General features: G+C 40.1%; 1 protein-coding gene across 1 annotated transcript in view; it reads left to right on the top strand.

The window, feature by feature from the left end:
* LOC111840398 (receptor-type tyrosine-protein phosphatase C-like) overlaps positions 1–17,360 on the top strand; it is a 30,965-nt gene that overhangs the window by 1,130 nt on the left and 12,475 nt on the right. The window contains 10 exon segments of the mRNA XM_072699426.1: positions 3,397–3,531; positions 5,066–5,280; positions 8,009–8,069; positions 8,371–8,479; positions 8,753–8,790; positions 8,878–8,987; positions 9,078–9,168; positions 9,258–9,328; positions 9,439–9,475; positions 9,719–9,816. Coding sequence (XP_072555527.1) covers positions 3,397–3,531; positions 5,066–5,280; positions 8,009–8,069; positions 8,371–8,479; positions 8,753–8,790; positions 8,878–8,987; positions 9,078–9,168; positions 9,258–9,328; positions 9,439–9,475; positions 9,719–9,816 — 965 coding nt within the window.

Genomic DNA, 17,360 nt, shown 5'->3' with positions numbered 1-17,360 from the left:
TACTGAACAGAGAATACAGTAGATACTGAATTGAGAATAGATACTGTATAACTCCTCTTCAGTTACTTACCATGTTCTTTATTCTATTCTTTTCCTGTTCACACAGACATTATAAACAGCTTTTTCTCCAGACATCCAGACTGCCTCATTTAAATACTTCTCATTACCTTCTGAAATTATGTACTTTAGAAGGATTTTAAAATCATCTACCTTTTTATGTCACTCTAGTTAAAACTACAAATGCAACAAATTCTGTTATGTGTTATTCTATAACTGATAGATTTCTTCAATGAAACAAACAAACAAACAAATTTATTTTTGTATAGCACATTATCACAACATTACATTGTCTCAAAGCGCTTTACAGTATCCCCACCCAAAGCCCCCAGTGAGAAAGCCATAGGTGACAGTGGCAAGGAAAAACTCCCTAGAAGGAAGAAACCTTGGGAGGGACCAGACTCAAAGGGGGAGCCCATCCTCCAGGGGCTGGCAGGGAGAGTCAAATACAGTAAAATTTTAGACACAAACGGGGAGCAGGTGGGAGATGACAAGCCGGTGCCAACGCTCCCCCCAATCGCCAGGCAACCAGAAGGCAGGGAGCAGGTCATACATGGAGGATGACACAGGCAGAACGGCGAGCTGGATGCATGGACGTCATTGGTAGTGGCGACATCACATGGTGCAGGGTGTGCAGGGCATCTTGATAGATTGAGGTCTCCAGGCAGCTCCCCCCAGGAGGAGTAGGGGAAATAAAATATACAGTTAGTCAAAGTAGGGGAAACTGTAGGCAGTGCTAACAGTTAGGTGAGTGCAATATGAAGTGCAATGTGCAAGCTCCGGCAGATATGGCTATGGCAGCAAAAGTACAGTAGGAGGGAGAGGCAGGTGGGAATGCATGCATGGGGAGTCCCTGACAAGCGATTCTTCGAGCGATTGTGAAGCTAGAGTGACAGCACTGTCAATTCAGTTTATCCAAAGCCAATGGCACCAATCCCCACCCAGCTCTACACCTCACACTATATGTCTAACTGGGAGTAAGCAGTTAGCTAGAGCTAGAACTAGTGTCCCTATAAGCTAAACTAAACAGGTGTGTTTTTAGTCTAGACTTGAATATTGAGAGTGAGCCTGAATTCCGCACATCCGGTGGAAGATCATTCCACAGCTGAGGAGCTCTATAGGAGAAAGCTCTGCAGCCTGCCGTAGCTCTTTCTACCCTTGGTACTAACAGATACCCTGTGCTTTGAGAACGAAGCAAGCGTGGAGGGTTGTATGAGGTCAGCAGATCACTAAGGTATTCTGGTGCAAGGCCATTAAGTGCTTTATACTGTAGATTAATAGCAGTATTTTATAGTCAATCTGAGACTTACTGTAACTGGTAACCAATGAAGGGAGGATAAGACTAGTGTAATGTGATCAAATTTTTTAGTGTTTGTGAGAACTCTGGCTGCTGCATTCTGTACCAGCTGAAGTTTATGTAAGGAACCAGACGGGCAACCAGACAGGAGGGCATTACAGTAGTCCAGTCTGGAAGTTACAAAGGCATGTACAGTATTTATTTTTCTGCATCACGAAGTGAGAGCATCTTACGAAGCTTGGCTATGTTCCATAGATGATAAAATGCAGTTCTAGTAATACTTCTTATGTGAGCATCAAAACATAGATCTGAATCAACTATTATGGTCCACAGTATCGAATGCTGCAGTTAAATCTAGTAATACCAAAAGAGATATACAGCCATGGTGAGAAGGCATACCTGTAGGTAAATCATTCATTACTTTGACTAGAGCAGTTTCTGTGCTATGGTTTGGTCTATAGCCAGACTGATATAATTCATTAGTATTATTTATTTGTAGGAAAGAAGACAACTGACAAAGTACAACCTTTTCCATGATCTTTGAAATGAAAGGAAGATTTGAGATAGGTCTATAATTTCCTAAAACACTAAGTTCAAGATTTGGTTTCTTTAGGACAGGTCTAATAACAGCCATTTTAAAAGGCTTTGGAACATATCCAAGCTTAAGAGATGAGTTTAACACATTTAACAGGGTAGTGCTAATCTGCGGTGCAATTTCCTTGAAGAATTTTGTAGGAATTGGGTCTATGAGGCTAGTAGAGGATTTACAGGAGGAAACTAAGCTCAAAAGTTCTGAGAGTTTTATAGGAATGAAAGATTCAAAGGTCTCATTATTGGTAGGCATAAGACTAGCCGGAGTCTGGCAGTCATAGGTAGCTAAGGACGTGCACTGGATGGTCTGTCTAATCTTAGTTATTTTACCATTAAAAAATGTATTAAAGTCATCACACTTAAGAGCTTGCTGGACTTGCAAGTTTAATGAAGAATTCTGTGTTAATCTAGCCACGGATTCAAATAGGAATTTTGGATTGGTTTTGTTCACGTCTATTAATCTGGAGAGATACATAGACCTAGCAGTCACTTGTGCTTGTCTGTATTTAGAGAGGCAAATTCCAGGTGCTTCCAGGCAGATTTGAAAACTTCTAGTCTAGTTGAGCGCCATTTGCGCTCTAGCTTGCGTGATGCCTGTTTGAGTTCACGTGCATGATCAGAGTACCAGGGGGCAGGTTTCTTATCTCTATGCCTTATCTTCTTAAGTGGAGCTACAAGATCTAGTGTGTTACAAAGGGATTTTTCCATGTTTGCAGTTGCCTGTTTAAGTTCATTTTTTGAATTCAAGTTCTTTCTCCATATGAATGTTAAAATCACCCACAATAACAGCTTTGTCAGTACTGACCACCAGGTTTGATAAAAATTCAACAAACTCCTTTAGAAAATTACGGTACGGCCCAGGTGGTCTATACACAATAACAATGGTGATTTGGGCTGAAGAGCTAGAAAGAGATGAGCCAGCAAGACTAAGAACAAGAGTTTCAAATGTGCTAAAACTCAAACCACATTTCTCAGATACTCCTAGGCTGGACTGAAAAATTACAGCAACAAACCTCAGGTTCTTTTAGTTGAATGATGAGGCAGGTTCCTTACGCTTAAGCAGTTTATTAAGACAGAATAAAGATGTTACAGAAAGATGTTTCAAACGACCAGTTCAGTGTCTGTCTGTGTCTGTCTCTGCCCACCCTGAGGGAAACAGCCCCTTTATCTATGGTCTTGGTACAGACTCCTGGAGCCGGGGGGTCAGACGGCCTTGGTGAGAGTAAGTTGTATGAGAGGCGAAGAACATGATGAGCGAGTAGCAAGGACAGAAAGAAATATAAAAATAAGAAATATGAAAGCTATAAATTAATGAACTAAATGAACATAATTAAATAACTACAAAATAACTAGGGAAATCCCTCAATAAGAAAGAGTAATTGCTACAATAATATCACTTTTGTAATAAATGAGAAAAACTACTTTTACTCTGTTGCTTTTTCTTTTTACAGAGGAGTGCCAGGCAAACCACCATAATTTCACAGCCCTAACTCCATACACAGATTATACATTCTTCGCAAAGGCCTTATATAATGGAACACCTGTATCAACAAGCAAGGATAAAACTATCCAGACCCTTCCTGGCAGTGAGTTTTCTGCTTTCTGTGTTTTACTTTTACTTTTATTACAGATTACTCAGTTTAAGGGTTTGGTACAGTGACATCCCATCTTCAGGACTGGGAATGTGATTCTCATCCCAGCTCCTTTAAGTGGAGTTTGCATGCTCTCTTTGTGTTCCCTGGATTACTTCTGGCTAATCTGGTTTCCCACAACAGTCCAAAGACATGCATTTAGGAAACTGGTGCCTGTACATTTCCCATAGTGTGTGAGTGTGTGTGCAGTCTGATAGGCTGGCATCCTGTCCAGTCTGTATCTCTGCCTTATTCTGCTTGGAATAGGCTCAGGGCTTCTCAGCAACCCTGACATGGATGGATGGATGGATGAGTGTGAATCTATAGCAGTTGCCCACAGCTGGATGCATAGGCTAAGTTCTTTTGTCAAAAAGACATGAAAAATTTGAATTGGACAATTTAATGCAAATTATATAATTCTGAAATTTGCATCAAAGATATTAAATAAAAACTGTGCATTACTCACACAATAGCATAACTATGTAACTAAAGATGTAGGAACAATTCTAGTAAAACAAAAACAATTGAACGTGCAACAAGTCATGTTTACTGTCTTTTTCCATTTAAAATAAAAAAACGATAAAAATATATAAATCCATCCATCTTTCAACCACGTATCCTAGTCAGGGTTGCCAAGGGACCTGGAGCTTATTCTAGGTTACAAGACAGGGGTACATCCACCCGGGATGGGGCCATTCCCGAATGCATTCATCAATTCCAGTGCAAATCAGGAAATGGAACTGGAATTGGGACTGGAGAAAAACTATGGGGAGCAGAATTGGAACTGAAGTCGAATTTCAGGGAGATTTAAATTCCAACTTCAGTTCCAATTCCTGACTTGGATTGGAATTGACAAATGCATTCTGGAATGACCCCAACCCTGACATCCACTCCATTGCAGGGTACATACAGTACCAGTCAAACTTTTGGACACACCCACCCATATAAAGGTTTCTTTGTATTACTCTCTACATTTTAGAATAATTATAAAGACATAAGATAAATTATAAGATTTAATACACTGTCCAAATCGTTGGCACACACCTCAGGCCTCTTGCACATTGCGCTTAAATTGTACAGCAAAATACCTCTTACTTATCACTTATGTATAGATTATGTACAGCTGAACATTTCATATATTTTTTGTTACCATGCACAGCTGCTCGGAGTGACCAGGGTTACATTCCACTACATGTTGTATGTGTACAACTGTGTACGTGACGAATAAACCTCTTTAATGTTGAATCTCATACATCATAGGCAGCTTAGCATTTAGCTGAACTGCATGTCTTTGGACTGCAGGAGGAAACCTGCACAGCACAGGAAAAGCATGTAAACTCCACACACACAGAATCATTCAAAGGCTCAGAATAATGGTGTGAGGCAACAGTGTGTCAATGTATAATTAAAAATAACTTATTATGTCATATAATTTAAGTGGCTTTTAAATCTAATTTTTACATTAAAAGTGCTTTTCCCTTTTTTACAGAACCAAAGGGGAAAGTGGATATTACCATCATAGAGACAAGTCACAATTCCTATAATGTTTCTTGCACATTTGATGAAAAAGATGTATATGGTCCTCAAACGAAGTACAATGCAACAATACAAAGGATTGGTTATGATACAGAATATTCAGAAGAATTTAAAAAATGCTACTTTTCCTTTACAAATCTTTATTATTTATCATCATACAAAGTGAAGGTATTGTTTTCTATCATATTTTTATCAATTGTATCATATTTCACAAAGTGTAACTTTATGTTTAAATACTGACTTGCAAATCTTATATGGGTAATTATACAAAAACATGCCATTTCCCACTCTTAATATTTGATTTTCAGATTTTTGTTTTAAAATACTTTAAACACCCCTTTGGATTCAGATATTTACCTTAAAGTGCCAAACCATCTCAGGCCATCTTATTTTTAAATGTACTTTTACAAATAATCAACATCCATGTCTCTTTCATCAACCCTGTTACATATCAATAACTGTTTAAAAAGGTTTTAAATACATGTTTAGAACAAACTTGTTGTACCATGAATTCTCTTTGATGCTCTCATCTATAATGCAGTATAGATACCTTCATAATGCAGTACCAAGCATCCTTAAGTCTTATACTGACAATTATAATGCATTATGAAGGCATTTATAGTTAATAACACTAACCTAAATATTGTAATAACGTATAATAAAAAATAATCAATACATTGTAGCATCCTATTAGTTAGGGAGGTAAATATCGTGTAAATATTAATAGGAATATAGCTTTATAGGGTAACAGGGTTGACGATAAGAGGCTTTATGAAAAATTCACTTGTCTTTTCACACCTTCAAAAAGGCAAAAGATGCAACTTCCTGGAAGTTATGCAAATTTTGAAACCGTCCGTTATCTCTTAAGAGGCATTTTCCTGAAAAGTAACAAGGTTAACGACAACCTGGGGGGTATTCCACGAAGCAGGATTAAGGGAAAGTCTGCCTTTCTTTAGCTACTTTTATGGAATAACCCCCAGGTAAATGAAATGAGAAAATACTTGATTGTTTATTGAAATTTACAGAGCATTTTTTTTCCTGAGGGACACAAAATGGCAAGTTTTTGTATAGCCACCCATGTCTTACAGCAAATTACAACAAAGACAAAGTAATAATTGATTCTTCTCACTATATGGTTTACATATAATTTGAGATTTTTATACATATACTATTTGAGGTTCTTCATTGACAATGGTGGGAACATTTCAGTGCCCCTGGTCTTGTAGAATAGTGTAAATTACAGTGGTACCTCAGTCCTCAAACTTAATCCGTTCCGGACTCTGGATCGAATCCTAAAAAGTTCGAGTTCTGATCGAATTTTTCCCATAAGAAATAATGGAAAACAAATTAATTGGTTCCCGGCCCCCCAAAATTACACCTAAATATGTTTTTTTTTTTTTAGCATTTAAACACAAAATGAACAGGATAAAACAAGAAGAGAATTTTTTTCTCAATGGGTTCCAAAACGATAAAGATCTTATCCCAACATTATCCCTGTCCTGCCCCGATCGTCCACTCCATCCGTGTGCCACGCCCCCTCGTTAACCTCGTGTGGGATCCCCATGTGATCAGCTGTTTGTGGTTGTTGTCATTAGTCCTCTGTATTAAGTCCGCGTTTCAGTTTGTTTCCCCAGTCCGGTCATTGGGTGCGTTGGACTTGCTTACAGCGCTGGCTTAAAGCAACGCATTCTGATCCTGACGCAATGCATTACGGTTAGATACATTGCGACCTCTCACCCGGCTGCACAAACTGGAGCCGCCTCCGTGACGACACACCTTTGCCCTTATTGGCTGAAGAGTTTAGTTACACGCATGACGTTTGTATCCCAGGCAGTTCCGATGCGTAATCTGCTATTTTTCCCGAATATCACGTAAAGCAGTGAGAACTGGTTTTCAGTTAATTTACCTGGTAAAATAAAGTTTAAATAAATAACATAAATGCTCTAATATTACACGTAAGTTAGTGGTTTATTTATTGTTAGTTACTGTAATGTTGCGCTGCTTTATTTGGTTAATCGTCCAGTCTGTGAAGAAGGCATTCAAGTAAGAATTGCATTGTAGTATGACTCATTTCCTGGCGCGTACAATTTATATTAGGTCAGCGTTCACAGTTCGACTTCTGATATTCAGATCAAGTTTTAGGTCAAACTGGTTTGTTCGACTTTCAAGAAATTCGAGTTCTAGTGAGTTCCAGAACCGAGGTACCACTGTACTTTCAGATACTAACCCACGTGTAGTACTTGTCAGTGCTGAGATCACTTTTCACATCCACATACGTGTACCTGATCACTGAAAATACTAGCAGTGGTAGGTCCTACACATAAAACATGATCGCACTGGGTACACTAATTTCTCATATGATTGTAATGGAATGTTTTTGGTAGATTTTATTGGACAAAACAATATAGCTCAAGCTGCAATCATGTGGTGCGTCACGTACAGTAAATCGACACTGGTTAAATGTAACATTTGAAGCTATCAATGTAACTAAACTATAATTCTCACTGGTAGCCTTAGATGAAATTTTGCACAAATGGTACCATACGTTATTAAAATAAACATGTCTTTAATTAAGAATACAAAAATTTTGAATATAGACCAGAAATTATCATCCCTTAAACATTTCAGATACTAAAGACAACTTGAAGAAATTTAAAAAAGGATCAATCTCTCGAAAGGAAGCTGTCATTCTACTTAAATGATCCACTTCCTTTTTGTGTAATCTTTAAGGTTCTGTAGGATGCTAAGTATATTTTAAGATCTAACAACATCAATTAAAAAAACTTCTCTGTTGTTAGAAGGAAATATTTTTTTTATTTCAACATATTACTCTGTTTCACGTCTGTATATTAAAATGCATTGCTTTATATAAAAATAATCATGTTTAATTTTTCAGGTTAAAGTGGGGAATGGCCATTTTTACAGTGATGATGCATCCAAGGAATTTGATACCAAGTGTAAGTTTTTAAGGTTTTATGTGTTACATGTGTATCATCACTGATGATGTGTCCAAGTAGCACCAAGAGGTGTATTCCAGAGCTAGTCACTGCTTTACATGATACAAACATAAATGTGTGTTTACAGACTGCTATGCTGGCCATGCTGAACTGGTATAATGGTTAGAATGTTGTCACAGTTTTCCTATTTAATCAAAATTTAAGTGTATTTTTACTGATCAATGCTACAAATACTGCTGTCTGATTGATGTGCAGGTGAAATGGAATGGTGACATTGTGTTGATTTTGTTTTGTTTTTCAGATAACGATAAAGCTGTAGCTGGATTTCGAATATTCTTCCTCGTTCTTGTGTCTCTGGCCCTCCTGTTTGTTTTGTATAAAATCTATGTTCTTCAGAAGAGAAGCTCATAGTAAGTTCTGACACACACATTGTGCACTGTATTAACATGTAAAATAATGTATAGTACGGGCAAAACACAACATATTAGTTTTCATATTTGCTGTTGTGCTTTTGTATTTCCTGCCATGTTTTCTTATTTGCTGTTGTGTTTTGTGTTTGCTGATGTGTTTTCATATTTGCTGATGTGTTTTGCCCTCCAGGGCTTCCATTGTATACTGCAAAATAAAAGCAACTTTATTATTTTAGCAACATTTTAAAGTTGCTTCTTTAATCTTAATTTCAGTGATACATGCAATGCGGAGTTGAAAGTACTGGACAAGGGTAAGACATTTTTGGGATTATGTGATCAGGGGTGGACTTTATGGAAAGCAGCAGATTTTATAAACAGTTTCCTCCTAAACTCCGTAGATGAAGATAAGAGCCTGCTGAATGTGGAGCCCATTAGAGCAGAGCTCCTACTCGATACCTTCAAGAAAAAGATTGCTAACGAAGGCTGCCTTTTCCTGGCTGAATTTCAGGTGAATCGTTGGGCTTTCTCACTCACCCCTTTATCTATGGATAAGGATACCTTACACACAACTAACACTGTGATTTTCTCATTTTATTAGAGCATTCCTGTAGTATATAGAAAGTTCCCCATGAAAGAAGCCAGGAAGTACTGCAATCAGACCAAAAACCGCTACGTTGATATCCTGCCATGTGAGTACATCAGTAGTATTTAACTTTCAACAGCCATAAAAGGGGCTAGAACTCTACACTGACTAAATGTGTAATTTGTTTACTGTCAGATGAGAAGAATCGTGTCCAGCTGTCCTCAAGTGCTCATGGGTCGGATTACATCAATGCCAGCTTCATAGATGTGAGACAAGTTCAATATCTATCTATCTATCTATCTATCTATCTATCTATCTATCTATCTATCTATCTATCGTCACACATATAAGTATAAGAACTTATTTTTGTTTGCAGGGATACAAGGAACCAAACAAGTACATTTCTGCACAAGGTAAAGATCTTGGAAAAATTAATATATATTTTTAATGATCAAGTAACAAGCAAAAACACCAAAACTAATCTCCAGGGCCAATGTCAGAAGAAGCAGCTGGCTTCAATGAACTACTAAATAAACTGGTACAGACTTAATCCCCATGATTCTGTACAGGATAAATTGTGGTGAGATGGATGAATGGGTGATGTAGGCTTCATGCATTTCATTTACCCATAATACACATGCATTGTAACTTTCAAGGGCCTACGAATGAGACTGTGGCTGATTTCTGGAGAATGGTGTGGGAGCAGCAGTCATCCATAATCGTCATGGTGACCCGCTGTGAAGAAGGAAAGAGGGTAAGCGGAGTAGATACTTAACGATCTAGGGTGAGTTTCCCGAAGCGTTCTTAACGCTACATCGTTCTTAAGTTCTGTGTTACAGTTTTTCTCAGTTGCTTTGGTGCATTTCTCACAACAGAATTGATCTCTGTGTAACCCAATGCGCTATTCAATAAAAAAAATATCGCTTGAGTATTAATTAAGGTAATAAGTACTGGTATGGGCCAGGCAGCAATGTACCACCTTCGAATCCAGAATCACAAATAATAGTAATAACATTAAAGTCAAATAAATTCTGGACCAGAGCGTACCTTTATCAAACTTATATATTGGTATTTAACTTCACCATGAACACACATTCAAAAGAATCAACATCACTGTGAACAGTTACTTAGACAAGTCCACTATATCAGTTCAGCAATAAAAAAAAATATTTGAGGCCTCAAAAGAAAATTCCAAAAAAAATTGTAACCTGTCGTCCTGCACTGTGGAAGTGAAAGGACTGGAAGAGTCTGAAGAATCACTCCAGCAGTTTTTTTTTTTTTTTTATGATCACGGCCACGTAGCACTTAGCCTTCCGTCGATAAGCTGATCCTGGTCCAGACGTCCAGGGAAGCTGCTCACTCAAACACCTATTGTAAAATAAATAAAATTAAGGAGGTGCGTAGCGATGAATTTGACCCAGCTTGTGCACGCACTTATGTAGGATTCCTCTCCATAACTGAGCTACACACAGTCTGAGCGCGCTCTCCCCTTGTGCCGTAAAGCGGCACTGTCTTTACAATACACATTCACACACGCGCCAAAAAAAAATTACAGACATCTAGATTTTTTTTCTTCTTTCTTTCTCAAGTTAACATTTCCCTTGCCTAAGACAAAAGATTGTCATTCCATATAACAATTATTCACCATGTACAGTAATCCAATATTAAACTGGATTTTCTTAGTAAAACAGTTATCTCCCACAAACACATAAGCAAAATTACGGTGTCTCAACCCCTTTTATAAACTGAGTAAGCTACATTCTAAACTAAATCTCCACAATTTGCGTAAAGATTTGTTAATTTATTAACATGCTAACCTTGCTTAAGCTAGCGTAACATCAGTTTAAGCAACCGTTTAATCATATATCGTGACATGACACTCAAGTAAAACTTCCAAAAACATACCTATTGTAAAATAAATAAAATTAAGGAGGTGGGTAGCGATGAATTTGACCCAGCTTGTGCACGCACTTATGTAGGATTCCTCTCCATAACTGAGCTACACACAGTCTGAGCGCGCTCTCCCCTTGTGCCGTAAAGCGGCACTGTCGCAATCATCCAGACGAGAATGCAACCCCTACAACGTACCGTCATAATTAAACAACTTAAAGAGACACACATATTGTAACTCCATTTATACCAAAGTGAAATTTGATGTGGGTTACATCCTCCCCTCCTTAAGAAACCAACGTCCTCGTTAGCTTTACCTGTCCCTGTTTAGCAAGATACCTGTAAGGCTCGAAATCTGTTCTTGCAATGACAATAAAATCTTTCCTACATCTACCTCTATCACCTGCCTAACTGCAGTTTGTTGCCTACAACTGGCTTTGTGTCCGGTTTCATAATCAGACAGATATGCTGGAGGTACTCTTCGTCTGCAAGGTCTTCTAAGAGTTGGAACTGAACTGCCTTCAGATTCAGTCTCCTCTGCTTCACTTAATGCTGAATGACCATTTATTCTGTATGGAGTATTGCTCTCCTCAGATATCTTCTCTGCATTTTGTGGAACAAATTCTGGTGAATCAGGATTGGGTGTCCACTTGGGCTGAAGCTGTGCAACTGGAAGCTCCATTGCTGACTCTTCCCCTAGGTTTGACTGATCACTTGCCCCAATAAACTCAGCGTCCAAACCACATTCCTTCGATTGGCTTTTAACACCTGTTCCTGGTCCCTCTTCCACTTCGGATTCTCTCTCATCATTTGATGTTAAAGGTAAAAAACCACATGGCAACAGCAGGTCTCGGTGCAAAATGCGTTCCCTTCCTTCACCAATCTCCTCTCTCACAACATACACCGGGATATTCTCATCTGGCTGTTTTACCACAATATAGACATTTGGTTCCCATCTGTCAGCAATCTTATGCTTTCTTCGCAGACCTACATTCCTGACCAACACTCTATCCCCTATATCAATGGCTGCAGCAGTTACCTTTGCATCCCATCGTCTTTTATTCATTAGCTGTCTCTTTTCGGCATTCGCAGAGGCTAACTGATATGCCCACTTCAGCCTTTTCTTCAGTTCTTTCACATAACTGGAATGCGTTTTGGGGTTACCTCCTTCAGGGCTAATGCCGAAGCATAAATCTATAGGAAGACGAGGCTGCCTGCCAAACATTAACATAAAGGGAGACTCCCCCGTTGCATCATTGCGAGTGCAATTATACGCATGCACGAGAGGCTTCACATACTTCCGCCAATGCTCCTTTCTTTTCTCACTCAGGGTTCCCAGTAGGTCTAGTAGAGTCCGATTGAATCTCTCAACTGGATTTCCCCTGGGATGGTAAGGAGTAGTTCTTGACTTGGTCCCTGACAGCTTGCACAATTCCGCCACGACCTCAGATTCGAAATTTGCTCCCTGATCACTGTGTAACCTACGAGGAAATCCATAATGACTGATGAAGTTTTCCCACAAAACTGAGGCTACCGTTTTAGCGGTTTGATCACGGGTGGGAAACGCTTGGGCATACTTAGTAAAATGATCCGTGATAACTAAAATGTTACGTATTTCCTTGGAATCCGGCTCTATTGTCAGAAAGTCCATGCACACAAGCTCGAGGGGACCATGTACTTTGATGTTTACTAGCTTAGCAGCCTTCTGCGCTTTTGCTTTCCTCCGTGTGCATCTTTCACAAGTCTTACACTTATCCTCAATGAATCTCGTCATTCTTGGCCAATAGAATCTAGCCCTAGCCAGTTCAATGGTCCTCTCAAAGCCCATATGACCTGTCTCATCATGAATTCCCTCAAACGCTCTATCTCTGTGGCTCTGAGGGATTAACAGCTGATGGAAGGACCTTCCAACTGAGGTAGTACTTTTCCTATACAGAACACCTTTTTGTAATAGGAGTCTAGATTGCTCTTTCAATAGCAAAACTACGTCTGGCAGTTCTTTCCGTTTGTCTACATTCAACCCTGTTTCAACAATTTCAATTACACGAGCTAAACTGGTATCTTTCCGCTGGAGAGAGTACCAATCCTCCAAAGTCATGCTAGGTAAGGTTGGCTGACCTGGCCATGGATCCGGCTCCTCTAGTTCAGAAGGAACTGCTCTTTCAGCACAAAGGATGGTCTCCACAGCAGGTATATCAGATCCCTCCTCAACGATGTCTTCTCCGGTTGACCTAATCGAGAGCTTAGCTCCATGACGCATGCACACAGCCTCCACTGTTTTCTTGTTGAGGACAGCAAAATCCTCTGGAGACTGACTAATTCTTTCCATCAATTTGGACACTCTTTGCTGTACTTTGTTAAAATCTTCATCTTCCTCCACAGTTTCTTGTGGTATCCTAGATAGCCCATCTGCATCTGCGTTTCTCTTTCCAGATTTATAATGAATGTCAAAATCATACATAGAAATAGCTGCCAACCATCTATGGCTTGTTGCGTCCAGCTTGGCACGTGTCAGCACATATGTTAATGGGTTGTTATCTGTGAGAACTTTGAAGCTAGACCCATATAAATAATCGTGGAACTTCTCACTGATTGCCCATTTTAGGGCAAGAAATTCAAGTTTGTGCGCAGGGTAATTCTTCTCACTCCTGGTGAGCCCCCTACTGGCATAAGCTATTACTCTGGTCTCACCATTTTGCACTTGATACAAAGCAGCACCCAACCCACTTGTACTGGCGTCTGTATGGAGTATGTATGGAAGCTTCCAGTCTGCAAAGCCCAGAACTGGTGCAGTTGTCAATTTGTCTACAATTGCTTCAAAAGCACTCTGACACTCCTGACCCCACTGCCCTTCTAAGGCCTGTGACCTGGACAACTTTCTATACCTGGGAGTTCTGGCCCTGGTTGAGAATTCACCCTTTAAAAGTTCATTCAGCGGTCTGGCCAGCCTTGAATAATCCTTCACGAACCTCCTATAGTACCCTGCAAAACCCAGAAAGGATCGCAACTCCTTCACATTCCTGGGTATGGGCCAGTCCTTAATGGCAGACACCTTTTTTGGATCCGGCTGGATTCCGTGTTCCGATATGATGTGACCCAGATATTTCACGGAGCTTTGAAAGAATTTGCATTTGCCAGGAGACAGCTTCAATCCATAATCGGAAAGTCTCGTCAATACTGTCATTAATCTCTGTTCGTGCTCTTCTAAAGTGCTGGAAAAAATGATCAAATCATCGAGAAATGCTATGACCTCTTGCAAGTTAATGCCGGTCATAATCTTTTCCATGGTGCGTTGGAAAGTTGCAGGGGAGTTGGTAAGTCCTTGAGGCATTCTGCGAAATTGCCAAGTCCCAAACGGAGTGGTGAAAGCAGTTTTAGTACGATCAGCAGGCTCTACCTCCAGCTGATAATAACCACTCTTCAGATCTAGTACTGTAAACCACTTCGAACCTGACAAAAGAGCAAAAGTCTCCTCAATACGTGGCAGAGGGTATGCATCTTTCTTGGTTAAGCTGTTCAATTTCCTATAGTCAACCACCATCCTTAGGTCACCATTTTTCTTGCGCACCAGGACAATTGGTGAAGCATAAGGACTGCTTGACTCTTCTATAACACCACATGCCAGTAGTTCCCGCAAGTGATTTTTAAGATCTTCAAAATCGGCAGGTGATACTCTTCTTGTACGTTCTTTGAAAGGAACATGAGGTTCCAGCTCAATATGATGGCTGACTCCTGACATTGTGCCCACATCAAGATCATGTTTGGCGAACACTTGTGGAACTTCTGTCAATATCCTTTTTAACACTCTTTGCCTATATTCTGGAGATATGGGACTATTTTCAAAGTCTAGCTCGAAATCAAAACTGTTTGTAGGGACTGGGCCCTCGGCTTGAGCAACCCGCATTGAGAATGTTGTTGAACTGGCTTTTGTTAGAGGAGTGGTAGATGTCAGTGGTATGGCCCAGTCAATTGGCACACACTCTGCTATAACAGCCTTTGGTGGCAAGGTCACAATTTTACAAGAAACATTTCTCACTGCCAGCTTGAATCGGTTACAAGATACTGGCTGTACATTCACAACCTGATCCAATATGAACAATCCGCCTGGCACAGAATTTTGCTGGGGCTCTTCAACTATGGCTCTAAAACCGCCTGCACTGGATCTTGAGTGACAGATGCCCCTGAGCATGCAGATTTCATCAGGCTTTACATGGACAGGAGACTTACTACTCAACTTCACACGCAATATCTGGCCTCTGGTATGCAACCGTACCTTTTTGCAGCAGTCTAGGTAAGCTGAAGCCCATTCTGCTTTAATTGGAAGGGAAGTAAGAAATTGTGATCCTCCTTTTTTCTTGCAATCCTGTATAAGGTGCCTTAGAATGTTTGTTCCAACTAAAAGTGGAACTTTCTCATTATAGGACTGATCAGGACTAACTAGTGCTAAAACAGTAAACTTCTTGCCAGTCCCACATACACTCTTGGGAAATTGGACTTCCACTTCAATGTAGCCTAAATAAGGCACAACTTGTCCGGCTGCCCCCTCTATGTGAAGCAGATCACCAACAGAGCACAATTCTCGGTGTGCCAAGCTATTGGCATAGAATGACTGAGAAATTATGGTTACTTGTGACCCTGTGTCAATGAGACAGCTGCAATGAACTCCATCAAGCCAAGCAATACCTTCACATGATTCTCCTACCAAACCATCAGGGATTCCCTCAACACCAGACACCTCCCTCTTTTGGAACTTAGACATACAATGCTGTGAATGCTTGGAACTGGAAAGATTTAAAGCTCCCACTTGTTCCACAGCAGGAGCTCTTAGGAGTTTAAAGGGAGTTTCGGAAGAGAAGCAGTTTGAGACACTTGATGTCTCTCACATAACTTTTTCTGTACCAGACTGGCATTCACTGGATTAGTGCAATTTTGCAACATGTGTGAGTCTTCACCGCAACGGTAGCAAAACTTCTTCCCTCTTGAATGCCTATCAGCGGGTTTGGAACTGGGTGCTACTGTGGAAGACTCGATGACCATCTGCTCTTTCTTGTTACATCGGACTGCCGTCTGGCGCTCACCCAAGCTATGAACACAAGGAGTGGTAGTGGTCCTTGCCATCTCTGTTTCCAGCTGTCTGACTCTTTCCTCCAGCTGTTTTCTATTGAGGTCAGAAAGTGAGTTGTCATTAACATCATCCTTCATAACATGCATTTTTGAATGTACTCTTGACGATTCATGCCCCATATAACGCCTCCTTCTAGTCTCTTTAAGGTAGGTTTCTTGTTCATAAGACCGGATCCTCATCAACAGCTCAGAGAACACAACACCTTTCTTAGATGACTCTATTACAGATTCTTTCAGATGCATTGCAGCTATTAAAGTATCATCCCAACAGCCTCGGATGAACTGTTTTAGCAATTGGGAGTCAACGGTCTCCTTAAGGACTCCTCTCCTCTCCACTACTTCCAATAGAAGTGTATACAGCCGTCGCAGATAATCTGAAGCTTTTTCTCCACGACTTTGATATGTTTCTAGGAACTGAATATATAATTCTTCACCTTCCGTCACACTTCCATACACATTCTCTAATTCTTTAACATATTGGTTTGGGGATGCATGTTCACCAACACCTAATGCGACAGTTAAAGCTGGTGGCAACAAGCTGTCTACAAGCATCTGACGCTGTTGGTTTTCAGAAATGCTGACATCCCTTACAACTTGTCTGGCTTGTAGACGCCAAAGGTTAAAATCTACTTCATTGTGGGGTTTATTGGGGTTACCAGAAAACACTCGCAATCTACGTTGTGCCAAAGTATGTGAGTCCGAATTATGCTTGACGATATGTTCGACAACCACTCGCTGCACGTTGTCAGGAATGGGAATTATTGGCAAGGTGTCAGGAGATTGTTCAGAGGTGGGACCTTGAGTAACTATGTTGCAATTAAAGCTATCATTTTCTTTGACCCTTGCAGCCTTCAAAGACCTTGCAGAAGTCTCATCAACTTTTGGAGTGGATGTCAAAGGCTGTCCTTTACGCCATGTAGGGCCACATAACCTGCCTACTACTTTCTGACTTAAAGTATTTGGATTGACATTATAACATGCAGCCAATTCATCCAATTGCTCCTTAAAATGAGAGGTCAGGTCTTCAATTACAGATGCTAAAGTCTTAGACTCACTTGCCTCTTGTGTTGGGGCAGGTGCATTCTTAGGAGTATATTCGTCTAATTGTATAACCTGCCAACAAGGACCAGGGCCCGCATGAGGTTGTGCAGGATCTAAGAGCATCGGGGTGACTGCAAATTCAAATTGACATAATAGCTCATTGTCTAAATGGCCATTTAGATGCTGGATTTTTACTACGTCATCCAGTAATGCAAATGTCTTTTGGACATATTCTAATGTGAC

The sequence above is a fragment of the Paramormyrops kingsleyae genome, chromosome 15, assembly GCF_048594095.1.
Source record: "Paramormyrops kingsleyae isolate MSU_618 chromosome 15, PKINGS_0.4, whole genome shotgun sequence".
In the NCBI taxonomy this organism is placed as follows: domain Eukaryota; kingdom Metazoa; phylum Chordata; class Actinopteri; order Osteoglossiformes; family Mormyridae; genus Paramormyrops; species Paramormyrops kingsleyae.
The sequence above is the reverse complement of the archived record's forward strand: the minus strand, read 5'-3'. Positions and strand labels throughout refer to the sequence as shown.